This window comes from Bombus terrestris, chromosome 16, assembly GCF_910591885.1.
Source record: "Bombus terrestris chromosome 16, iyBomTerr1.2, whole genome shotgun sequence".
Taxonomy (NCBI): Eukaryota; Metazoa; Arthropoda; class Insecta; order Hymenoptera; family Apidae; genus Bombus; species Bombus terrestris.
The window spans coordinates 2,610,672-2,637,518 of record NC_063284.1 but is presented as its reverse complement, the minus strand read 5'-3'; the positions used below and the strand labels follow the sequence as shown (position 1 = coordinate 2,637,518).

The 26,847-nt window shown below is 32.6% G+C and overlaps 2 protein-coding genes and 1 long non-coding RNA gene across 5 annotated transcripts in view; 1 reads left to right on the top strand and 2 right to left on the bottom strand.

Moving 5' to 3' along the window:
- Nucleotides 1-7,387, bottom strand: part of LOC100649677 — an 80,751-nt gene extending 73,364 nt beyond the window's left edge. For both annotated transcript variants that reach the window (XM_003403124.4, XM_012319799.3), the window contains exon 1: nt 6,865-7,387. The gene's annotated coding sequence lies outside the window, so the exon portion shown is untranslated. The remainder of the gene's footprint in view (nt 1-6,864) is intronic.
- A 1,657-nt stretch (nt 7,388-9,044) lies between these two features.
- On the top strand, nt 9,045-22,766 carry LOC100650105 (Golgi integral membrane protein 4). Of its 2 annotated transcripts, none has more exons than XM_020868086.2 (7): nt 9,045-9,294; nt 15,975-16,157; nt 16,274-16,749; nt 16,928-17,047; nt 20,498-20,922; nt 21,136-21,257; nt 21,340-22,766. In XM_020868086.2, exons 2-7 carry the CDS (start codon nt 15,977-15,979, stop codon nt 21,393-21,395), a joined length of 1,380 nt encoding a protein of 459 aa, XP_020723745.2. In that variant the 5' UTR covers nt 9,045-9,294; nt 15,975-15,976; the 3' UTR covers nt 21,396-22,766. The 2 variants fall into 2 exon arrangements, with proteins under 2 accessions (XP_020723745.2, XP_003403175.2); XM_003403127.4 differs by having other exon boundaries at nt 21,136-21,263.
- LOC125386539 lies at nt 21,727-26,840 on the bottom strand. The gene is made up of 2 exons (XR_007226785.1): nt 26,706-26,840; nt 21,727-23,931 (listed from the first exon to the last, which is right to left on the bottom strand). It is a non-coding gene; the product is annotated as an uncharacterized LOC125386539 (long non-coding RNA).
- Between the last annotated feature and the right edge of the window lie 7 nt (nt 26,841-26,847).

Sequence of the window (26,847 nt, the reverse complement as noted above, 5' to 3'; positions counted from 1 at the left end):
ACTTTTTGAAGACATAAAATAGCATAAAAATGAAATAGAGAATTAACTAAAGAAAACCAGCTAATAGAAAACTTGCAAATGTATAGCAACTTACATCTCTGTAATTCTAGAAATCCCTAAAAATTCCTGTAGACGCATTGCGAAATGTTTATATCTCAAATTACTTTCCAATCTTAGAGATTCCTCAGGATATTCATCTACATTCAATTTCTTACAAAAGGTGTATATTCCACATCGGATTCAAGTTTTCTAAAAAAAACAAAGCCCACCATTTATATTAAATTCTAATTTTGTTGTCCCCTAAAAATTCCCCTAGACCAACTTTCCTATATTTGTCTTTAGAATAGTTGGTGTATTTGTTTTTCCACGGAGCATAGCGTGAACAAGGTTCTTGATAACAGCAGATTATACGATTACTGGGTAAGACGACTCGGAAGCGTCTCAATGTTCGCGATCCGTGTACGCCTCCTCGACAAATCGATTTCGACAAAAACTAGGCGGTCCTGCAGGCCGAGTGGCGCTCAACCTACTTTTTCCACGCGCGCCAAACCCACCTCGAAAATGACGATGAATCCGCCTTTCGTTTAGCCACCACTTACATTGTCGATCTTTGATTCTACATATTTTTCATTCTACCAATTGTTACTTTTAATGAGTCTAGGGAAATCACTATGATATGACGTGAAATATAAAGAAAATATAAACAACTGATATATATATATATATATATATAATAAAGAAGTACTTTGAGCAGCCAAATCGAGCAACTGCATTAAAAATAATTTGATTTTTGAGGAATTGTATCTATAGAACATTGTTCTACGTGACGACAATGACGAAACGATCTATTGCAATATGTTCTACGAGAAAATGATAAAGATTAAATTAATTATTAAAAGTAAGGTCTGTCGACTTGCAACTTGTCGATTTACTAATATTTTTAATTAATCTGATGAAGTATCGCGTCCGACGGCCTGATGGTGAAAGAAAGAATAAAATGTGTGTCGAGAAAAAAAGAAAAAGAAAAAAGTCACAGAAGGAACCAACGATAATGAAGGGAACAAAAGGTAGAAAGGAATAAATGATAAAAGAGCAAATAGAAATATATTTCACTTGATTAGGAGGCTTTTTGCTAATCCTAAACACGATGCTATTGGTTGCTGTTTGGTGAGAGGATCGCGATCGATGAATCTGAACCATCCGTAATTCCTTACCGATCATGGTGAACAATATGCGATCAGGTAACGTGTAATTACGTGATACGATTATGGACTTCGATCAGAGAACTTCGCTGCTCTTCCGACTTTTCCTCTGCTACAAAAGCGGATTTACGTTGTATAGAAAGGGGTTTAGAACGGGAACTTTCATTCGACATTAAAGGAAATTTTATGTGAAATGAAGTATACTCATAGGTACAGAGGGATATTTCATTGAATTTAATATAATTGATATAAATATAAATTTAAGTAAAATTGGGAGAAATGGAAAAAAACTAGAAATCACTATGAAATTAACAAATTCTGCATTCGAGAAGATAGAAATTTTCTAGGACTTGAAAATAATTCTTAAGTATTGAGAAAGGAATTAAAATATGTAAAAAAGAATCTACAAGATTATATATAAATCCCATGATTATGAATAATCCTATTAAGACATTTATAAATAATTCTAATGAAAGTATTGTTTTAAGTAATTAATAATTGGGACTCGGGGGCAAAAGTAATTATGGGGGAAAAATCATCAATTTTATTAGAAACCTTATCTGATGAACCGATTCGCCAAAGAAATTACTATACACCCGCACATCCATCACTTTTATAAACTAAAATGCAGATGCATTTGCCCCGAGTTTGATCGATTTACTTTTTGAGCTTATGCATAATTTTTATCCCGCAACGATGTTCCGGGATAGATAATAAAAGTTGAAATTGAGTTGCGAGTTATCGTCAGAATAACTCATTTCATTATTTTTAAAACATAGGTAAATAAAGTATCTTTTCGTCTAGTAATAAAACAAATGTTATTCAGAATTACTCGACTAGGTTATTAGAAAAAAGTTACTAGATATAATATCTCTAAAGCCACGAGAACTTTCAAAAAGAAAATATCATCTTCGTAATAGAAAAGAAATTAGTAAGAATTAGTTAAAAACATTATCTCGTGTTGTTTAAATGATAATGAACGAAGAAAAGTTGGAATTAAAATAAAGATCAGGCGTTTAGGACTGCGACATCCGGATTAGTGAGAAAAGACATAGAAGAATATACACCGCTGATCCTCTGGTTACATTATTCACGTGTAATTCCCCTAGATTACGTTTGCAGCTCGTTCGACGGGATAAAACCCGGCTGTTTAACATTTTTCATGTTACATACCGTTAAAAATGATGCGATTAAAAGTTTATGAATTAACAGGCAGCGCGCGGCGTACCTTTTTTCTGTTTGCCAATTATTAATTCAAACATTTATCTTTTGAACTACGCTTCGTTTGCGGAATTATAATTATCCTCTTTCCAAATCCCATTTAACGCGCTATTATACTTGTTTAAATAATTAAACTCCCTTCGTTTGGTGATATTTTACATGGCAACAATTTTTTTGTTTTTAACTAATATTGTTAAGTAAATTATCCTTATATTTAATATCTACATAATTACAGGGAAATGTTTCTTTTATAAGATAAGCTAACTTATGGGCTAATTTTATATTTTCATACTACATTTTGTATTTTAATAATTGCTCTTGTTTTGCCAACATTAGAAAGTAGATTAGTTCTATATCAATTAATTATTTTAACGATTTCCCACCATTGTGCATTTTAGTGCAATCTCTTTCCCTACCAACATTATAAAACATAATTTCCTATATCGAATATCAGATACTCTCATTTATTCATTAACTATACTTATCAATATTATTACATTATATCAATATTGAATATTTACATATGCATTGCGGGAAAATATTATTTTTATGAAACGAAACAAGCCGGTGATATATTTTTAGATCTTATCGATAATAAGTCTTGTGTCTTAACAATTTTTCTTTTTTTTTTTTTTTTTCCTTTACTAATGACACATACAATTATTATGAATCATATAACAATTATTATACTATTCCATATATATACCGAATAATTATTAGAATAATTACACCGGTTTCGCGATTTTATATTTCATGAATTTTTCTTTCCCATAGCATAGCGAAGCATATAATGTATTTTATCGAAATAATTGCCCTGATATAGCAGCATTTTATGTTTCAGTATTTTTTCCCACTTGTACCAACATTGTAAAGTACGTAAAGTCCCTGTCGAATATTTACATAATCGGGAGAAAATTTTCTTTTTATAAAGCGAAGCAAGCTTGCAGGCTAATTTTAGATCTTGATATTCAGGTAAATAAAAATGTAACTGTACCGTGCCTCTAATGGCCGATTTAACTGAGAAGAGGTATTATTTGCATAGCCCTACGCACACAGCAACCATTAGCGCAACATATGTTCAACTTTCGTGACTTGCAACGACTCGAGGAAACTGGAATCGCACCGCGTTCAATATTTCGCGTTCTATTTCCTCTTTTTCATTATTTTCTTTTTTTTTCTCCTTTTCTCTCTCCTAAGTCTCTACGAAATGAACAAAACGCACTAAATATAGATAGTCCGTTTGCAATCCGTATATTACGAGATAAATAACAGCTAGTTGAAGCATGACAAACGTAAAATCGATTTCTAATATGTAGCCAAGAGGCGAGTGGGTGGGCCAAAAGGGGCGGGAATTTATGAACGACGTCGATTTCGGGCGGAATGTCTCGCCTTTCGAGCATCTTCAACGGTCCCATAAATATTCCACATCCTATAAATTTAAATAAACCAGGGGAATTTGTATGCGGTAAAAATGGACGGCCTTATGGTGCGAAAATTCAATTTCTCTCGATAAAATGCCCGTGTATATTATTTATGTCAAATTTTTTCGAAGAAATATAAACGTTTTTAGGTTGACTGACGAGATTACTCGTTTTTAAATTTGTTATCTAGCCTGGTAAAGACAAACATGTTTTCCCATATCCGATTTTAGTTAATTTATATTGTTCAATTCCGAATTCGATATGGAAATTGATGACAGAAAATTCCAAAGATTTGCTTAACAGTTTTCATTACGTATAACCTATCAAAAGCTAATTTTATGTATATTTGTTCTTCTCAGTCAGTTTATTTTATTGATTTCTATTCTTTAATGTTGAGGTTATGAAAGGAAATTCTAAGAATTTGTTCCATTATTTTCTCTAGATCATACAAAGTTTCTAAATCCCGTAAAGTTTGAAGAAACTGAACTATTTCTAGTACTTTATGATTATCTAAATCTTTATGTAAAGCATGAAGATTCTTTTCGTATGTCGGGTTTGCATACTAAGCTTCCATAAATTATCTATTATTCTGATACTTATTTTATATCTTAACAAAACAGTAAATAAGCGAGTAACAATAAACTATTTAGTTACGTTATTTTACATTCATTAATAATGTTGTATTAACGCGATTTTTACATATTATTTTGTCGTTAAGTTGGCAAAGGATGAATGAAAACACGATTACGGAAGGAAACTCGATGTTTCGGAGAAAAACATGGCGGATCGAAAATCTGTTGCTCGGAACGGTACACGTCACGGACGCGACACAGTCACACGGACAAACCGTTACTCCCTATTTGCTTAATGAGTTAAGGACGCCAGTGAAAAATGGCGTCTAATCGCTTCTGGATTCTCTCGCGATTCTGTATACCGCGTTATGTAAGTGGCTATCAATTTCATAGATTTCCGAAGCAGTGTGCATGCAAGCCATCAAGTACCGTTTGAAAAATCGCACCACTACACATACCCACTCGCCAGCCAATACAATTCTCACACGACCGTATTAACTGTGTTACTCTCAAAGATTATCAAATTTATTTTTATATACATTTGTTATTTAATATACATAACAACTGCGAAACTACTTACAAGGAAATAATTAAATATTATTAGGATATATATACACCACATTGTAAATACAAGTATTAAATAGTAATTTACTATTTGAGTGAATTACATGACCGTAAAACTTGCAATAATGCTTGGTTAATATGCATAATGATCGTAGAACTATTTTCAACTAAAAAATTAAACAGTGTTTATGTATACCGCATAATATAAGTACAAGTATTAAATAGTTTCAATTTACTACTCGAGTCAATTACACAATCGTAAAATATGTATGCAATATTCGTTAATATGTATAATAATTGTGAAACTATTTTCCACGATAAAATTAAATAATTTTAATTTGAAACATAAAACTTGTATATCTACGTCATATATAAATAGTGTTAAAATAGTACGTAATTTACCACTAGAGTCAGTTACACGATATTAACATATGATATAGATACAATGCTTCGTTTTGACGATGTATCTTACGTATCCAGTTAACGAAATATCTTTCAAGGAAATTCTAAGCATCTTTCTTCAATGAATACGCATATGCGACACATTTGTTTATTGAACACACATGAATATTTATAAATATTACAGACTTATCGCAAAATGTCTTCCAAGAACTGGGGGGGGGGGGATAAGGCCGGCCAGTTAACGAGGTAAAATCCCGGTCAGTTAACGTGGCACTGCTGTACATATGCACCGTGCAGCAAGTGACTACTGTTACGGAATTTCCTGACGTTTCAATATTCATTTTCCCCGATACTCGTGATAACTAATATAACCACAGTTTATCATAATTTGTTGACGATTCGATGATCGCCACCGGAAGAATCGTAATAATTTCATGCATGACTAACCGCGTTTCCAGCACGAAGCAAGAACAGAGAAGCTATTCTGTATTACAATGGTAAGATATTGGAGAATGGCTTCGGAGAGCTCGAATTTCGAAATCGAAACTGGTCCGGCTGATATGTTCGAATTACCAATTTCGAGGCAGGCGGATTGTAAGGTTTTCATTTACAACGGACGACCAAAGGAGCGATACATACGGCCTCGCCGTGGAAACGTACACGTATGCACACGCATGTACGCGTATATACGTAACATACGAGCGTGACACGTCGAGAAATCTATGGCTTCAAGAGGACGGTCGGAAGACGGGCGGAAATGGGAAATGCCTTGGTCGACCGATCGGGAACCCTTTTCGTCGGACTTTCAACGTTTCCGTCGGCAACAGCCACCATGTTAGCGCTGCCTTGAGCCGCCTTTATTGCGCAGCGAGAGAGAGACCAACGTCAAAAAAACTGCCCCGCGCTCTCGTTATCTCTCGCGAAAGAGGGAAAAAAAAGTACGGCTGAGTACACACGGGGCAACGAGTAATTCGCGACAATCGCGACGAAAATTATTCGCATCTGCAATTGTGCACTATCGGTTCGAAGAGCAACGGCCTCGTTACGTCGCCGAATAAATTTCCTACCAATTTTTCTCTAAAGCAATATCCACCCTATATTTCTTTCTAATACAACATGTAAATTAGCCTTTGTTTATATGATACGTATAAAAAATATGGAATATTTGAAAATACCGAGACGAGTAGAAAGCCATGTTCAAAATATTTACAACGGACGACTTAGAAGAAGGAATGTTGCAGAGAAATTCTAACGAGCTTAGAAAGAAGAGAGGTACGAGATACGATGGATAATCGTGATAGGAAATCACGATTTCGACCCATTTCCGGATCGACCTTCGTACCATCTGCGGCACATAAACAAGCACGCAAAGGCTATCCGTAATGGATGCACAGGGCTGTCCAACGGAATTACAATTTCGCGGGTAACGAAAAGAGAAAGTTATAATACGAATTAGAATATTATACAGAAAATTTGACTTACAGCATCTCCTTGGTGGCGGAGCTTGCGAAGTACATCACGGTGGCGGCGGCGGCACAGCAGTCACGGTCACAGTCACGTAAGCCCCGAACAACGGCCACGAACACAAGCGAAGAAACACTCATCACTGTCACTAGGCTGCTTTTTTTTTGACCAGTGGATCTCGAATAAATACATGTACGCACGCGAGAGAGTACGAGAGCGACGCGTGTCCAAATATTCGATAGTCGAGAAAAGAAAAACGATTTCTTCGACGTTCCCGTTCCGCCTCGTCCTTTAACCCGCGAGAAGTAAGGAACACTAGGGAACACGGCTCGAACACGAATAACTTACGGACACTGAATTCTGGAACACGGAAGCAACTCGCGGCACACTGAATTCGTCAGAAAAGCAACTGCCGTGCAGGCAAAGCCTAGAGTTACAGAGAGCACCGCGCTCCTGGCTCGTACCGATTTTAACCTCGCTTCGTAGTGATTCGGTGCAGTCGAGTTTCTTGACTGAGCGGCCGATGCTCGCCGAGCCGTGCCCCGCCAGGCGCCACTGCTGCCACACGACTGCTGTAGCGATGCTTAAAGTTACTAGGTACGCCGCAGAAGCGTTGTGAGCCACTATTCTTTTAAATTCTATTATACAGTAATTTTTTAATATTAATTTGAGGAATAAATTTTTTAAGGATATGGTATTTATGTCGATTAAAATTGTATATCTGTGAGGATATTTTAGTCTGGAAAGTTTTGTTAATTTAGTATATTACTGGCAAATCATAAATGTTTTATAAATAGTGTTATATGATTTTAATAGTTGTATATTAATAATTCATAATAATAATTTATATTATATGTGATTTTATAAATGTTGCATAATGTTGATAATAAATACATCTCTCTTTTAAATTTATATTTAGAATCAATTCTTAATAAATAGTATATATGAATTCTATATAGATGAAAATTATCATTGTGAGGATATTCTGATTTACAAAATGTTGCAGATTTTAGTAACTGATTAAAATTTATTATTATTCATTATTACAAAATATTAAATCTTACATATTTCATGAATGAATTTAATTTTTTATGGATAAATTTAGAAATATTATATGATGTTACTAGTAAGTAGTACATTTCTTTGCAGGTGAAAAGCTTTTTTTTTTGCAAACTTTGCAAATGCAAGTAAAACCGGTTCTAAATTGTTTCAGAGCTATTAAATCATTTCAAAAGATATTTTATACCAAGTAATTGCAATGACGTTACGTGTTGACAGAAAATTATGATTGCGTGCAATAAAGTTCTGATTACTACGGAAATAAACTTGTCTTCACACTTTGTTACGCTATACGTTTTTATTCGCATTTCTTTGTTGATAAAAAAGAAAGAAACGTCATTTCCGCTTATTTCCAAACTTCGTAGACCATTATTGTAAAATATTCGATAATAATAAAAAAATATAAAAGTGTATACTATAATCTTAGTTGGTCCTAAGATACTCGTAATTAATTTAAATTAATGTATAATAAAACAATAATTGCGAGTTTTAAGTGGAACAAAGTAGGGAAATGCGACTCTTCGAGAAATTTATAACGACCTAGTAGCAGCATTAAGAAGAGGGTCACTCTCTCGTCTCGTGCTTTCATTCGCGGAAGAAGAAATCGCACCGAATCGCGATTACTTCTTTAATTAATTTAACAAGCTATTCTTTGCAAATTTATTGTAAGAAGTGCTATTGTATTACACATAATCATCTTAGAAGCTATTCTATGTGAAACTTCTATGCAAATATTTTAATATTGTTATCTCCTCATAATATCATTATAATATTTAATAAAATACTAAATTATATTCCCGACCTTCTTTATCAACTTTAAAATAAAAAGGAAGATACAGTATTATTCAATCATGATTTTTAAGGTTCGAAATTACTAACCTAGTCTTCATATTTCTAATTTTCTAATCCATAATTCTATTTGTCAATTAAAAAATATTTAATTTTTCCCTCCAATAACAAAGCGAGCACTGTCGATGAGCTTCTGTATTTTTTTGCTTAATTAGAGCATTTTTAAATCGTAGGTTGGCAATGGCGAATCCATGCATTGGTCATCTGCCGAAGTGGCGAGGCCTGATTGGTTGGCGAACCTTTCGTTTTAATGGCGTGGCAGCCACGAACCAGTAGTGGGGGAAACCGGCTTCAGAACGTTCAACTGTATTGTCTAGAGTCTGGTTTTTCGCAAGAGTCCTAACCTGTCGGTTGTGTTTCATCTGGATCGCGGCATTTCAGCTGGAGGATAGCTCCATCGACGAGTACGTCGTGTCCGCGGCCGTGTAATCGCGTCGCGACGCTTTTTCTTCGCAATTGGGGCTATTAATCGCAAGATAACAGTTTGAGGACGCGGCGATGACGGAGAGCTGAGAGTACAGTTCTCTACTTGTGTATGAGGTAGGCGCAGCTTTCCATGTGTAATCTAACCAGTGTATATGGTGTTATTTCATCGCATAATAATTTGATTGATAATTTGAAATCGGTGCTGTGAGACGGATTAATCATTGAGTGCGATCGTGCCTTGTGAAGTGTTCACCTGTGAAATTAAGCGCGAATAGATGATACAGAGCTATAATGATAATACAAGCACAATCATAAATTAAACGTCGGATGATTATGATTGGGTCATTTCAGATCTCAGCAATTTTACGTATATTTTAAATTTCAAGAATTCCAGCAGTTACGTATATTCTATTATTTCAAGAACTCCAGCAGTTTTACGTATATTTTATTATTTCAAGGACACTGGCAGTTTTACGTATATTTTAATATTCAGTATATTTCAATAATAGTGCTGACAACAAAATAGATAATCGGAACTTGCTATTCTCATTTAACAATGGAAAAAGAACAAAATAATATACTACAAACTACATATAATAAACTACAAACGTAGTTTAGAAGGCATCCGAATAAGAAATGACCTAATTATTCCTAGTTTAAAGTTTGTGAAAAAGAGTAAATATTGTGAATACAGATATCCATAACGATTCGATATACGTATCCTGTAAATTGCAAAAGTTTGATGAGAGAAAACTCGACACAAATTGTAGGAATCATTTTACGTAAATGTAAATTTGCATTAGGAAAACTTTGTAAAAAAAGAAATATTTATTATATATGTAATAATTTACCTTTTAAATATACATAAATTTATTTGTGTACCTTGATAAGTGTATTTTTTCAATGTGGTGGATATGATTAATGTACATAAAGAGAACTACTGATAAAATAGTGTGAAATTAATCGTATGTATTATTTGATACGAGCAAATATTTATTCATCCTTTATTCTCTGTATAATGATCAATCGTACCATGAACTTTTGCATAGTGTTATAATCTATAATCAAATCTTGTAATAATCTCCCGTATAAATTACGTTACATAACTGATAATTCAAAATTTGTGGTGGGTGAAGTCGACATGCTTTTATTTGGTGCTGTTATGGTGAAGATTCAACGAGGATAAATACTATCGTTTAATGTGTGGCAATCTGCAGCTGGTGAATAAGGTTAACGATGCATTTACATGTGAGGTTATAAATATATGTATGTATATATCGTATACATGTGAAACATCTAAATTTTGAGGTGCGACCTCGAAAATTAGGCGGTATATGTACTTTTTATAAGTACATAATTCTAGGCTCTTAACTAAAAGCTACATGAAAGCGCAAATGCAGTTAAAAGAAAACTTTCAGTCGCAGTAAAGTTCTTCGTTACGCTTTTTGATTTTTTATAGCTTACGCCTTATTCTCTCTTATTTTAATGAGTAAAAATATATGTAATATTTCAAAAAAAATTTTAGTATAAAATTGATATAAGAAATTAAAAATTCTTAAAAATCTTATTCTTTCTTAAGTATTCAATTACGTATTCTTAAATAATTTTCACAGACTTAAGAAATTTTTTAATAATAGAAAGACATCCAGTGGATGGAAAATGACCCGTAAGGCATAAAGTTAAATCGGTATAGCACTATTCTCTATAAATTTTCTTCCGCGTTAGAAAGCGTATAAAAATTGTGAAAGCCGTTCTTTATATAGAGCTCGATGAAATATTAGCTTCGCCTTGAATGTTTAAACGTTTGAATGTAACTCTATCTAAGTTTGAAAGTTTGAATTTAGAGTTTGATTGTTGAATTTCTCCTATCAGAGATACAATTAACCGTTTTCTAGTTCTATTTTGGGTATTTCTTTAATTCATTGTTTGTAGACAAGTATGATTTATCATACATATAGTAAACTAAAAAGTAATCGACTTTTTTTTAAAGAAATTTCACATGACTTATATTAAAACTGTTTTCATTTCAAATTAAACTGGTCATTGCGATATAGTTTTTAATTGCTCGTTGAATTTCCAACGCGGTAAATAGAATCTCCGAAAAGCCGCATTTATATTCTCACACCACGTCGCGCCATTAACTAGAAACCGGTTTCTCAGCGGTCTTCTGAGAATTCTATTAAATCGACCATAAACCTTACGATTTTTTTTTTTAATATTTTATGAACGCGATTAAAATTACAGCTAGATCGCGAATGGAAACTACATCACCGGGTAAATAAACAGCCGCCTTAAAAACGTATCAAATCATTGAGTTATAATTATTCAAAATTATTTACCTCCTATCGCATCAATCGCTGAAGAATCTCTCCGATAATTAAATAAAATTTGAGTACGTTAACCTTAATGCTGTTAAAATAATTCCAGACACATGGACGTGCGTTACACATATGTAAACGCGTGAAAGCAGGATCTATCGCGCGTGCTCGAAAGTGTCAGTGAACTCGGAATTCAGCCGCTAGGTAGCCTACACTCCACCCTTCGTGCATTTTTCCCACCACATCTATATATACATGCACAATTGTACACGTATACGAGGTATCATCTCTTTGGACGGTATCGCAAATATCCTCGATAATTCGCGCGGCCAGCAAGGACGAGCAAACCGTGGATGAGCCATGCGAGACGGATGTAATTTCCGTTCTCGCAGAGCTGGTCGAAGTGCAACGATAAATGCAGACTATCGTAATTACCGGTGTCCAATTTCAGACGTTTGCCTCTGCTCACGTTACGTTACATCGTACGTACGCCGATCAAAAGTTGCCGTGGCGGACCCTCCCCGTTTGTTTTGTATAGGTTATGGTGGTGGAGGATGTAACAATAAACTATGGATAAACCATTTTCGAATTTTAAGTTACACATAGCAGGTGAATAATTTATTCGAAAAGATATACGATTATATCAGTTTTGGTTTAATTTTATTAGTCGACATATTGCATTCAAAATATATAGTTGGGAAATTGATATATGGTCATATGACAATTAATATTTGGAGAATAATTGAAAAACGATGAATTGTCGGACGATTTTTATGCATTTTTGAGGAAATTTAAAGATGCAAAATATACATAATAAGCAAAAATATATAAAATATTAAAAATGTACTTCTTGCTTTGGTATTGTATTCATAAAAATATAAATTTACATAAATACTTGCGGTCTATTCATAAAAGAAATTAGATAAGTATTGTTAGGAGTTAATGTATAAGAATTCTTTACACTTGTATAATATATGTTCTTAAGACTTCTTTCATTTTTTATAATTGTATAATCGATTTACAGCTGTGTAATGTTTCAAGAATTTATATGGCTTCTTCCGCAATAAATTGTACATTAATTGATGCGAACAACTTCAGTTTTCTGGTGAAAGCTGAAGGTTGCCATGATCATAAATATGTATATGTCCATGGTATTCTGTATATATTCAAATTCATTAGGCATTGTACGATTGATTACTACTAAATGGCATCAGTTCTGCTTAATGAATAGCTCTGTATCAATAATTATCTTGTTTTGGTATGCAATATTTCAATAAAGAGACCATTATTCATTTCAAGGAATTTAGGATATATCTACGTCATCATTTTATTTTCATTAGTATTCTAAATGTTTTTACAATCAGTTTCTCGAATGCAGCTTCCCATACGAATAATTGAAGACTAACTCGAAGCAGAAGAACATGAAATTTAATCCATTTTCCCGTTAAACTCGCTTCTAAGCCCGCGTGCACATTAACTTCTACGGTTTTATCGTCCGATTCATATTTAAATAGTAAGATTATTCTTCTTTGACCTAATTTCAAACAATATTCCTTCTAACTGACACATGAAGAAGTTCTTTTCTTAAAAAAGAACTAAATATATCCATTTTAGTATCGCAAGTTTTTATAACCTAACTTTAAATTCGTATTGTCGGAGAACAAACCGGTGCTCGCTATTTCGTTAATTGAATCAATTTTTTAGCGAAACAAAGCGCAGCTTCGTGATAAACGATTTTATTTCATTTGACAGAACTAAATAACTTGACGCATTTTATTATTTCGCGCCGGGACGGTATTAAATTATCTATGTTTTTTGCTTTCGTATAAAAGCAGCAATTTTTGCCTCGTTGAAATTTATGAAAGCCGGACTGAATATATGCACTGCATTAAAAGACACGCGTGGAAATCTCATTCTTTGAATCATTAAACGAGATTAAATTTGATTTTATACCGCCGAATAATAATCAATCAATTTAACGCCTTATTATTATGTAGATATATTGGAAGACAGAAATACGCGATTTATTTAATAATTGAAATGGCTATATTATATTTTTAAGCTTAAGTTTTTACTATATTTTCATTGAATTACTTAATACACTATTAATCGTAATTGTATTTAACTTACAAAATTAGTGTAAAATGTAATCATAATATTATTAGACACATAATATAATAGAATATAACATATAAAATTGTATTACCTATTTTATAGAAAAATACCAAACAATTTTTTTACGTGAATCGATCTTAATCTGTATCTGTTTGTCCTTGTAATCCATCCACAGTGTACTCATTTAACCACAAGTAATGCGGCGTATTTAGTTTCCAAGAATAAAATAGCTAAGACTTACTTAGGGATGCGAGACATATCGAGGAATATTTTTCAAACTGGTCAAACTCGAGATGAAATTGTATTTGTATCGAATCTCCTCTCATTGTCATTGAGAAACGACAGAAATCGCAATTCATGGAAACACGGTCACTTTGTAATAGTTAATACAGAAAAATAAGAATTTGTCATAGTTATTAGGGAAATTTTATTTAAATGATAAGAATTTATCATAGTTACTACATGAAGAACTTCGCTAAATGAAAGAATAGATACTAGGAGAATTTTTATTAAAGAAATAAGTCTTGTATCTATCAATGTTAGGTTAAGTTTCGACGAGGTTAGTTCAGTCGTTGCACTGTTTCTCTTTCCAATGAATGAAAACATAAATAAAGGTTTTAATAGCTAATCTTAATACAGCATTCTAATTCACGGTATAAAATAGCAATAGAACGAGCAAACGTGCAATTACGATTTTCCACGAACCGGTAGTTGTGTATCTTGCAGCTTTATAAAGGGATGAGAGATATAATTAAGAGGGATTAAAAGGAGGGGAAGATAAACGGTCTGTGTGTATTCTCCAGCTCTATGGCGTCCCGCTTTATATAGTTTCTTCGAGATATAGGAAATGAAAGCGTGTCACGCGACCATCCACCCTTCCTTTTGCAAACATGTATGCGCTTAACGTTTAGATTAATACCTACCTGTCAACATGTGTTTACTGGAAATTACGTTATCGTTTTTCGATCGATAAGGTAGATCATGATAATCTATTCTGATTTATAATTACACAATTCATAATGAATATTATTCAATAATTGCTGTACTTCTATTATTTGTTATTAATATACGTAGAAATGGTAAGTCCATTACGAAACGGATTTTTGTCCTTTTTTTATTGTTAGTGCCGAATCAGATACTGTCGCCAGATACCTCATTTTCACAAAACTCTCCAGTTACTAAATCTCGTGTTTCATAATATTATTCTTTCTCTAATCTTTCATAATATTTAGATTATAGTAATTATGAGTTTCAATATTTAATATTCTTAAATTATTAAGTCACATAGTACTGTATAAAAATGACGCCAAAAATAAAATGAAAGAAAAATTAAAAAACCTGTCTTTCAATATATTAAACATATATTATTTAATTTTTCATATTGTAATTATGTAATAAAATTATTTAACAGAAATCTTATGATGTTATTTTTAACTCTTTCTGCAAAAATAAATTTAAAGTAACGATCGAGGAAAAGTCTCGAGCAGAAAATATACATAGTAGCTCTAATTAGGACGAGACGTTGTTCACTGTCTTGTTCAGTTACAAATTTCACCATCTTATTTCTCGCTCGTTAAAAGTGTCGGTCAATTGCATCTATCATGCACGATCTCAGATTTGAACGTTCGTAGAAATCTCTCGATTTTTTAGTACGTTTTCCAAGATGAGCCATTATGCAAGTGGATATCGCCGGATAAAAGTTATTACAGTCGCAATCATCGACTTTCACTTGCATTGAACGTCGCACTGGGGCCAACGCTGGCGTAAATTATTCTCTCACGCTTGAGCTTCTCTCACCCCTTGACCTTATTTCTCGTTTTCACTTGTGCGGGATAAAAGAAGTTTCGAGTTGATCAAATTGATGTCATATGCGCTATAGAAATTAAGATTCATTTGTCAGCAGTTTATTTAATAATAAACAGAATATTGAAGTAGTGGAATAATTAAAAAGTAGCAAAGTAGGAAATAAAAATAGTGAGAATGTAACTAGTAACTCAGATTGCATTAAATAGATCTTGTATTTATGATAATAACGCTGTTTGTTTCATTTTTTTTAGAAGGATGATTACAAGATAATTTTTTTCAATTTTTTTTCTTTTCTTTGGACGCTTAAAATAATAAATAAATAATAAACAATAACACAAAAATTTAATTAATGCATTGTACTTCAAATAGAAGAAAATTGGTATCATTTTGAAAAACATTAAAAAAAGAAATTTGACCGCATTTTGATCAACTGTATGTATGCATACTCCAAGAATATACAACTCACTTTCGAGAGACAGTTCACTCTCTTTTAACTTGTGCTATGATTACTATAATTACTATATAATAATCTTGTGATATGTATTTTGTTTGCAGAGATGAGTGGTTCTAGACTTGGCAGGGGCCGAGTTGGCCGCCTGGCCGTGTACGGGGGTTGCGGGATGGTGGGTCTTCTTCTAGTGTTCCTCTACCGCGCCGCCACCTCAGAGATGGCCAGGCTACGGGAACTTCACATCCAATGTGCTCATCAACAGGAGGCTCTAGCTGCTCAGCTTCAAGGTATGGATTACTAGATATGCACCATAAGGAATCTGATTCAATTTGAGAAAATTGCATTTATTCCCAGATAAATTTGTAAGCAGCTGCATTGAAAAATTATTTCTATTCATTTCTAGTGATATTCGAGTACAAAGTGAGGCTGGAAAGATCCTTGGCTGAGGAAAAGAGTTCAAATGCAGCAGTGAAACAAGAACTTCAGCAGCGTGCATCTAGAGAAAAGTCCCTAAGAGACAAGGATAGCATAGAGGCAATGCAGAGATTCAACTCTTTGCAACAAACTTACAAGCTGCTGCAGACAGAGCACCAGGATTTGCAAGAAGAATGTAAGAAGCGTGATCAACAAGCTCTAGAAGACACTAGTAAATTGGAGACAACGCTCAGAGAACTTCGTAGTCGTATCAGGCAAGCAAGAGAGGATAAAGAGAAAGCCTTGGAACATTTAAAGAACAAGTTTCTGGAACTGGACACTCAGAAGAATGAACTGGAACAAAAGTACAATGATATGTTAAAGAACAATGGGGATACTGATAGCACTATTGAACATCTCAGGAAGGAAGTGTTTCAGTTGAAGCATGAACTGGAAGAAGCCAAAGTATGATTCCTTTTTTATATTAATAATCTTATTTAATTGAAGATTTTTCAAATTTCTAATCTATCCATTTCAAAATATTGATCCGTGATTCTTAGTTTGTCTTTGAAGACTCTTCACATTGATAGATCATTTATTTAAGAGAATTGGTCTGTAACTTTTTGTTTTTTATTTTCAATAGAAAACTTCACACAAAACTACTTCTCCAGAGCCAAATGTAGCCAATCCGCACCCTTCACAAGCGAAATCCGCAGACGCAGAAAACGCAGGACAGCTTGTTAATCGGACACAACAGCAACAGGTAAGTCCACCGACAAATGACGATAAAAATCCACAGCCCCTGTATGCACCAGCAGTCGCTCAGCAAACGATTGAGGATCCTCTACAATCGAATGAACAACGGGTGAACGAGATGAACAACGTTAGATTCGCTCAGAAGAATGGCAACATCGTCCCAGTGGGTCCAAACGAGTTAAAGGAAGCAGAAGTTTTACCATTGCCCTACGATTTGCAAGAGAAACGTCAGAGAAAGGAGGGCGATCAATCTGTGAATGATGAAATTCAAATTGAGATCAATAAAGAGATAAGACAAGTTATCCCACCGCCCAACCAGATTAATGACAAGTTCAATGACAAACACTCTTCTACCAATTTACCAGGTATAGCTCAGACAATTAACATGAATCTTGATATGAAGAAGCATACCACAGTTTCAGTGGTAAGGAAAAAAGAACATTCTGCTGTCATTGATGAAAAAAATTCTCCAGTCCAACAGACTTCTGAGAAGGTAGAGAAGAAATTGGAAAAAGCTCAAAACAATGTAGATGGAATCATAAATCAAATTTTGAGAATGATCTGACGAATAAGATTGACAAAAAATTGTAATGCTTTGTTAGATATATTTTTGTTACAAATACTAGGGATAATTGTATTTAGTATTCCATAATGGCTGCTCTTGGAGAAACATGTTTGTCTATTTTTTGTATAAAGATTTTATGATTGACTTTAGATTGATTTAAGATTTTATGATATTGCAGCTAATTTCTTGACGATTAAATGTAGCTCCTGACTTTAGTTCAGGCTCTGGTTGTGATTCTCTTTGCTATAAAAATGCTTGAAGCGTTTTAAATATATTATTAATCAAAGTAATTGTGAGTATAGTTGGAAAGATCAAAGTTGATATATGTGTAGTGACACTCTGACTGTGCTCACCTTAGTTACTACTTAACACATTCGCTACCAGAACTTAATTTAGATGTAATTTTAATATCATGCTTGGTGTTTGGTAAAAAAAGGGAAAACAAAACTCAAACGGTTCTTGTCTATAATAAAAGTATATTGTATTATTAAATATATTGTACAGAAATACAGAAAGATGTTGTAGAGAATGTGTTAATATAGAAATATTAAGAATGCAAGAACAAATTATCGCCATTCAAAATGAATTGGAAGAGAATAGCTAAACTATAGAAGTAGTCATGATAAGCTAGAAAGCTGACTCTCCTAGCTTATGAAAGTTCAAAGAAGTGCCTTTAAATGGTTGATTGTTGGGGAATTGAATTCTTCTTAGCATAATCTATCTGGTAATGTTTACACATGCACGTAATTTGCATGGTTTGTACTTGGTGCTGTAGATAGACAATTTCTTTAGTTGACTCAAAGGACTTGAGATCAGTCCACAGAACTATTCTTTCCTGTATCATCAGCAAATCAAGTGTAGATTGAGCAGTATAATGATGGTTTGAGAGGAAACATGATAGAAAATATGAAAAATCTGTTGCATGATGGGATGATCTTAATTAATTATTGTCTCGAAGATTATTTAGTAGTTTTATCTATCTTCTTTTACTATTAATTTATATTATCAGTATCAGTATTAACTGGTATTAAATACTTATTATAACTATATCATAATAAAATATTATAATTCTAAAAAAGAAACCAATATCGCTTCTAAGCTATCATAAATATTTGAGAAATAAAGTCCTCTGTGTACTATCTAGGGCAAACTGTGATTTTTCAGAAGAGTATTTTTTTTCTCGAATCTTCGACAAATATATAAATAACCAAATAAGCAATTTAAAAAATCCACTAACTTGATCCTACTTACTGCTTCAATATAGATTTTTTAATATAAATTTTTCAAGTGCAATATCACAAGAACAATGTTTGAATTTTGCAGAAGACAAAATGTTTTAGCAGTTGTGTAAATGTTGAGAATCCTTTTTTTTTTAATTTGTATTGTTATATTTAGCAATCTTTACATGTAAATTAGAACACATTAGGCTGTCAACATATTATACATTTAGTTTCAATTGCGTTCAATTATAATTGGTATTTCATAATTCAATTATAAAAGTTCTTTTTGCTCAAGGTATAATTTTTTTATTGATTGACAGCCTAATGCAAAGGAAAGACGATTCTTTTGAATAGTTAAAAAAGAAACCAGTCATATATATGTAGCTTGCAAGCTGTATTGAATGTGCCTGTATGTCCGTGTTAATCAATGCATTAATAAATTGTTATTATTTTGATCTGCTTGCATTTTTTATGGCACCCTCGCAGAAACCTAACTAAACTGATCTGCTTCCTTGTTATTACTAGTTTGCTGCAAATTTAGAAAGAAAGATAGAGAAAGATTTAATTAAATATTAGAAATAAGAATCTTTGGTGAGATGGTTTAAATTTCTTTTTTAATAGATCCCTTTATTTCTTTCTTTTAAATAAAACAGTAGTCTCATTAGAAGGTGAAAGCATTTAATATTTTCTTCTCAAAATTAGTTCTCTTATTCATGTGAAGGATATTTTTAATTAATTTTCTCGAAAGTTTTATTAATTGATTTTCACATTCTTTGCGATAATATTTCTGATTTCATCAAATAATATCTTGGTGTAGAACTTTTATATTTTGATGATAAATATTTTGAATTAATTGATTTTTCATGCTTGAGCTTCTTCTTTGGTTATGTTTTTAATATTGCTTCACTGGAACTTGCTCTATGATATTTTGCGGTTGCCTTCAATTTCTTTTTACAAGTTACAAGACAAAGTTGACATATCAATCCATTTAATTTATAAATGGAGAAGAAGCTTTTAATTTTCAAAATTGAAGAAAAATTTTTAGTGACATTTTCTCTTTTTGTCAGGTGATTTTTCTTTAAAAAAGAGCATGCTTTATGCAATATTTGTTTATTTACATGCTTTCATAGCTTTGAAGAAAAAGAAACAACTATTCCTCTTTGCCAATAGAAACTGAAGCAGGTAAGTTAATTTTTACAAAATGTATCTGAAAATGTTTCTTCATCCACATCTGTAGCCTACTATTTTCCAAGACACTCGCTTGCTTATCTCTATTTTAAGGGCATAGCATTATTGCAACTAGAATCCTTCTTTTTATACAAAAAAGAAATATAAATTTATAAAGTAAAGAATGAATATTTCGTGAATAATTAATTTATTTCCTTATTAGAGTGCATGTGTATGTGAGAGAACAGAATACTTAGTCCTAGTAAAAATAAATTGCACTTTGCATTATGATAGTAACGAAGAAGTGAAAGTTAGATTTAATTCTCATTATGTAAGTAAGTAAATAAATAAATAATTGAAATTTACATTCCACGAATAGCAATACTCCATGTATAAAATAAGAATAAATATTCTAAAAATAAAATAAAAATAATGTTTCGAAATGCTTTAAAATTTAATATAATAAATGAAGCAAAAAGAGAAGATTGCAAAATTATTTTTCCAGAGCACAGTGGCCACAAGTTCGATGAAGTCGATCCCAGCCGTGAAGCTGGAGACTTCAACGCCAGCAACTAGCGGCAATCCAGTGTCCACATCCGTGGATAAGGCGCTTCCGGTTCCGAAACCGGTCCCGAAATCCAAGCTCCCCGTTGGCGTGCCACCCATTCCGATTATGATCGATCAAAAATTGGAAAATCGCGAGGAGAAACAAGACGAAGTAGCCAGGAAGAAGGAAGAGCCGAAACAGAAGATTAATGTCAACAGTAAAGAGCAAGAGGGTGAAAATGGAAATCTGGATCCTCCATTTCCAGCTGTTCCAGCTAGAAGAGCCGATGACCAAGTTCCAGATAGAAGAGGAAATGGTTGGTTCAATGTTGGGCCTGGCATACAGGAGATTGGAGATGAATTGAATCACATTCGTCTCGCTGGGTATGTTTCATTGAAGGATAATTTCATATTTCTTGTATTCAGCCAATTTTATATCAAATTCAGTTCTCAATTTTGTACGGATATTTTAGAAATCTTAGGCAATTACAAAAATTTAGTTGCTTTTAACAGTCTACATGGACATTAATTCATACAATATTATAGGTTTTTTGTTTGTAATCCAATAATAAGATTTATTTTTTAATGGAACTTCAGCCTTGATGCTGGTGCTGAACGAATAGCTGATATTGGAGATGATCAGTACGAAGGAGTTGAATATGATAAAGAACCCCAGCAGAAGGACAGTGATTTAAGATTAGTTGAAGGCGAAGATGAAGGTGAAGGTAACTAAATCAATAAAATATATTCATTATGTAACTCAGTTTTATATATTGTTCAATCTTTTGTTCATCATTTTAGATGAGGATGATCAAATAGACTATCCTCACAATTTAAAGCAAGAGAAAAGGGAGTGAAGGATCTTTTTTTTATTAAAGATGCCGTAAAGTGGACTGGTTTGGCAGATTTGAACAAACAGTTCTTATTCAAGAGTCTTATTTAAGAGAAAACCAATTATTGTCTACTAATTAACATCTACTATCAGTCTACTTTTCATCTTGCCATTACTTAATGAACTGACCTAGCTGCTAACCATGATTTATCATAAAGAAGAGAGAAAGAAGATGGAGCAAGGATTCTTAATGATAGATGCACCATTTTACTTTTTTATCTACACGTTTTTTTGGGGGAAACCTCTTATGGGGATCTAGCCAAAAAGATTTAGATAGTCTATACTCTATACAGATGCTATTTAACAGCCACTGCCCAACCAACATGAGTAGATTGTATTTTTATTCAGAAGCTCGTTGTTTGGTTCGAGCAGTGTGTGAATAGAAAAAAAAACAGACTGTATTTTTCTAGAGCTAATTCTAAGGTAAAAAAGACGCGAATTATATAAAGTTTCCATGGAAAGAAAAGCCTCTTTCAGAGATTCATTCTTTCATTGGCAGATGGAACAGGGAAAGAAACACCTTGTTCATTTAATTATACAGTGTTTATGTATTTGACAAACAGTAAAATTTTGTGATAAATGTCACAGTAGTATTAGAATGATTACTGTATTGATTTATAAGTATTTGTTGAGGCATTTCTGTAGGAAAATTCCTTGTCTATTAAATCTAATCTATTTAACAGACTCTACAAAGTTAGAGTCTCCTAATATAGTGAATTCATTTATTTTGCAATTAATCTGTGTTAACAAAAACAAAATGTTCTGTCCTGTATCATGTGTTTAAGTATGTAGGATGTAGGTAACTAATTAACAACTTAGAGTGTTAAATGTTTTTACATACTTATGGAATTCCAAGAGAATACTTCCTATTTGTTCCTTTCTAAAGTAGTATATCAATCATTCGATTATCAGATTTTCGTGGAACATGAGCAATTAGTAAGAAGCTTAAAAGATGAAATATTCTGCCAGTGAAAGAGTCCATGATTTCTTTCAACAATCCGCCAAGGTGGAGTTGTGACTTAAATGCACTTATTACTTAAGCCGTCTCGTTGGACATTTTTTAAATAGAATTCAGCAATTCAATCAGCCGACTGTTCTTATTGAAACCGTGCAATACGATCGGTACAAGGGTACACGTGATTTATTTATTGCCTATCAGTCGTCGTTCTGGCGCTAACAATCAAGACTTAACAGAGTGAAAGGAACTACTTTAAGGAATTTATTAAAGATATAGATTAATATTTGTTATGACCGTAGATATCTACTTATACACTGACACAGAGAAAAGTGATCCATATGTACATAAGAGTTTTTTCATAATAAAAGATTGAAAAACTTTTTGTATTTTCCTTTTAACACTTGATACTTCATGACCTAATATTTGAATAATATGAAAGCGATTCTTTTTCATAAAGAATATCTCAAAAACATATAAAGTTTTTTCTTTAAAAGATAATACATATTATTGTGTTGAGCTCTTTGGGTTACATAAAAATAAATTTTTATTTAGAATGTATAGTATTTATGATAATGCAGAAGTGTCTGCAGAAAATAAAATATTGCAGAATAATCTGTATTGTCCCAATGACCTTTAACTGATACTTGCATCTGCAAGACAAAGAAGAAAGATCTTCTTTTTTAACAGCCTCTATTTATCAATGATTTATAGATCATTATTAATTTAAACTCTTTGTTCATATGCTATATCAAATATATGTAAAATAAATTAACTACCATCTACAAGAATATTCAATCAGTATTCCTTTTAAATCTCATAACTTACTACTCTTATATCTTTGATTTTAAACAGAATAGCTTCTTTTTTCTTTCTGGATATGTAGATTATAAATCAAATACCAAGGTTAACGTAACACTTGCGGTTCTAGAAAAACTACAGTTTCTATGTTCTATAATGCAAGTAGAGTTTCTAAGATGATAATATTATTTGTTTGCTTCGATGTTTTCGTGAACTCACTGTGAAAGTTCCATGATGAATCAGACTTTGACTAAATACTATTTAATTAAACATGTTTATCGATCAGTTAACAAGTTCCTTATACACGCGTTATCCATGTTTTCACAGCAAATGATCGAAATCGTTCCAGATGTTTCACATTACCATTTTATCATATCCTCTTTTCTTAGGTGTTCAAATAACATAGATTAACTGTTATTATCATTCATTTTCAATTTGTAGGTTCGTTATAAATTTCAATTGTATTTTCAATTAATGCAAATTTATGTTATCAGTCGTGTTTTGCACATCGAATATCGGATATTATGCAGAACAGTCGATTTTATTAAATTGTGTGGAACATGCTCGCGATTTTATTTGCCAATGAGTCAGATGCACATGTATACACTATATTCGTCTTACGCAAGCCTAGAATACAATATACAGAACGATCGCTGTTCCCAGAACCGATTTGCATTGGGTCTAATCGCCTTTAAACATCCAGTCATGAGTCTGTGACTGCGTTCGAGTTTCTTGTCACTGTTTCCTGCAATATGTAGATTAATTTTTTTTTAGTATCTTACAGAAAAGTAAGTATTAGTACTTAAGTATTTTTGTATTCTTTTTTCTTTTATGGAAGAGTTGCAGGAATTATTACTTTTACATGTAAGAATCATAGCTACAGAAATTATAATTTTTAAAGAATTATAAATAGATGAAGATTTCTTAAACCACAAACATTATTAAATAAGAGTTTATATAATCCGTCTATACAATACATAGCTGTGTCAAGAAAGAAAGATATATAAATGATCTTAGTAGTGAAGTGTCTTAGTGACTTAGTCGTGAAGACTATACGTAATGCCAGGTGTTCAGGTGAACTCATCTAAATTATCAGACACCATTGAAATTTAAATTTTCTGTACATACATGGCTCTGATAATCAACAAATTTGCTTCAAATTATTTAAGAATACATTTATATAGTTTTGTTATGTTATATTATTCGTATTATTTGTATTTTATAATTACATGTGTATCTATATCACGTGTGTTTTAACTCAGAATTAATAATAGAAAGAAATCGTTTTGTTAAAAAGAAACGTTTCTTCTTTTCAAATTCCCTTAAATCATTTGCTCTCGTTTGCACGATAACGCAAATGTCATAAAACTATCATAAAACGAATCGATTCGTAATTATCAAACGTCTCAAGGTTTGTTTTGAAGCCGTCAAACGCCCGTAATTCGACTTCCTTCGCATTAATCGAATACGACCTACACGAGGAGCGTCATGATGCATGATCTCATCTCGAAAACGTATCACACAATCATCTTCAATTACTTCGTCAGGAGTCGACTCGCGTATTCGACAATTCACGTGCGAATAACCTTCGAGAACTAGCGAGTGACACGACAGAAGTTGTTTTCCTTGTTTCTTCTTTTCGCCTTTTGAATTTTTCACGTCTAAATTATCCTTCGCGAATCTTTGCAAGGATACTTCGTCAATTTATGGAGGTTAGACATTCCTTGGCAGAGGATAGCCTTTCTTCTTTTTGTGAAAAGGGAAATACGGATTGTTATCGAGTGTCTCCAAATGTTTTTTTTTTTTTTTTTTTTTACAGAAACGAATATTTTTATCGAGCAGTTCTACACATTTTTAATTTCTTGTTTTTCCCCGTGTTTTGTATCTTCTTGTTATAACATCCCATAAAGGATCACATTAACCAGATCAAGATGAGAATGATCATTGAAAATATTTAATTAAATAATAAATAACGATACTTCATCTTCGCTATGAGTAGTCATCGTTATCTCTTAAATTACTTCTTTTGATTTTTTCTTTTGTCGTCCTTTTGAGTCATGTTTCCTATCATTTGTAGTATCCTGTGTTACCAGGAAAGAATTATTTTCAAAATAATAGTTTTTAACTAACTAGTAGACGACTAGCACACACGAGTCGTTTGCTAGAAGATAGAAAAGCAAGTATTGGGAGTAAACGAGATCCACGTTAACACGATAACCCGAGTAAAAGGTTGCGACACCGCTACATCTGAGATTCAGTAAATTGACTGGCTGTTACTCATTTCAGCAGATAGTTGGTGCTTGGCAAAATAACACATTAGATAAACAACGAAGGAGGGAAATTGTAATTCACTTCTTATAATCTGTTTACTTATTTGAGAATATCCATATCCCATTAAAAATATCTCATCGTGATTTTCCATCGTATAAATTGTTCCAATTTGTTTCCATCTTGCTCCTCGTTTTTAACTATTATATTTTTATTTCTTAGGTAGCAACCAGTTATAACCGGAAATAAACGAAAAATAAGAAGTTTGCAACATTGCTTCTTTTAATTTTATTTTTGAAATTAGCTCATTTATTCTTGTATTTTTACAGCTGAATTTTCAAAACCGATTAAATGCTAGTATAGAAGAAACATTAGATGTTCGTTTTCTCTCAACATGTCAAATTTAATGTGTGAAAATTTCTTCAGTTTATATCCCTCTTTTTTCCTTTCCTCTTTTTTCTTCCCCTTTTCACTAAACAAATTTCTATACATCCTAAATTTTTATACATGGTCCATAAAATAATTGAAAATGCTAAAAACAAGATTTGTTATCAAAATATTTTTAATATCAACATTCTTCCTGAATCAGTCAATGTTGCAACAAAATATTATTAATCATGTAAACTGTCAATTTATGTAACATCACTTCCCTCTTTTATCGCTTCTCTCTTCCTCCTTCTTTTTAAACGAGACTAGTAAATAAAAATAACTCAAAACTTCCAAACAAACTTAAAGAAAATTAAAGATGAACGCTTAAAGAAAGTAAATTTGGCATCCAAAAGCCTCCAAAATTCCAACTCCCTCTCTAAGTCAATCAAAACCAAAACAAGATTTGTTCACTTATATCTAGACCACCAATTCACAGCAAATAACATGTGTAAAATATCTTCATAATAAAAATCATCTGCCTTACAGAAAATATTTGATATTAAGAAATATATAAAAAATTCAGATTTCCTTCTAAAACCAATTTAGATTAAAATTTCGTTTTCTATCTACTAATGCCCTACTCTACCAATTCCCAATTTATTAACCTCCAAATACATCAAATTACCGAATGAAAATCTTCTCTTCTTTAGTCACGTTTTTCATTTCTGTCTTGCTACTGTAGAAGTAAAAATAAAAAGGAATTTTCTTATTGCCAACGATTAAAAAGCAAAGCCACTGAGTGATCAAAAACACCCCATAAAAGTTCCCTAATTCCTCAAAATTAAAATAAAGGAAAATATTGCATCTGATCTAACAACAAACCCGCGGGATCATGCCACCAATTCCTCGAATCCTCGAATCGATCCGATTATCTGGTGCGCATTCACTACCGAAGTTCCGAGAAACATTTTGGTCCCCTCCATGGCCTTGATTTCTCTACTGAACGAATATGTCAACACTTATG

What these genes read in the sequence shown, in the direction of transcription:
- LOC100650105 (XM_003403127.4), top strand. Translation starts at nt 15,977, where the DNA reads ATGAGTGGTTCTAGACTTGGCAGGGGCCGAGTTGGCCGCCTGGCCGTG. An exon ending in TCTAGCTGCTCAGCTTCAAG is followed by an intron (nt 16,158 to 16,273) that starts GTATGGATTACT and finishes ATTCATTTCTAG; the next exon opens with TGATATTCGAGTACAAAGTG. An exon ending in AGGCGAAGATGAAGGTGAAG is followed by an intron (nt 21,264 to 21,339) that starts GTAACTAAATCA and finishes TCATCATTTTAG; the next exon opens with ATGAGGATGATCAAATAGAC.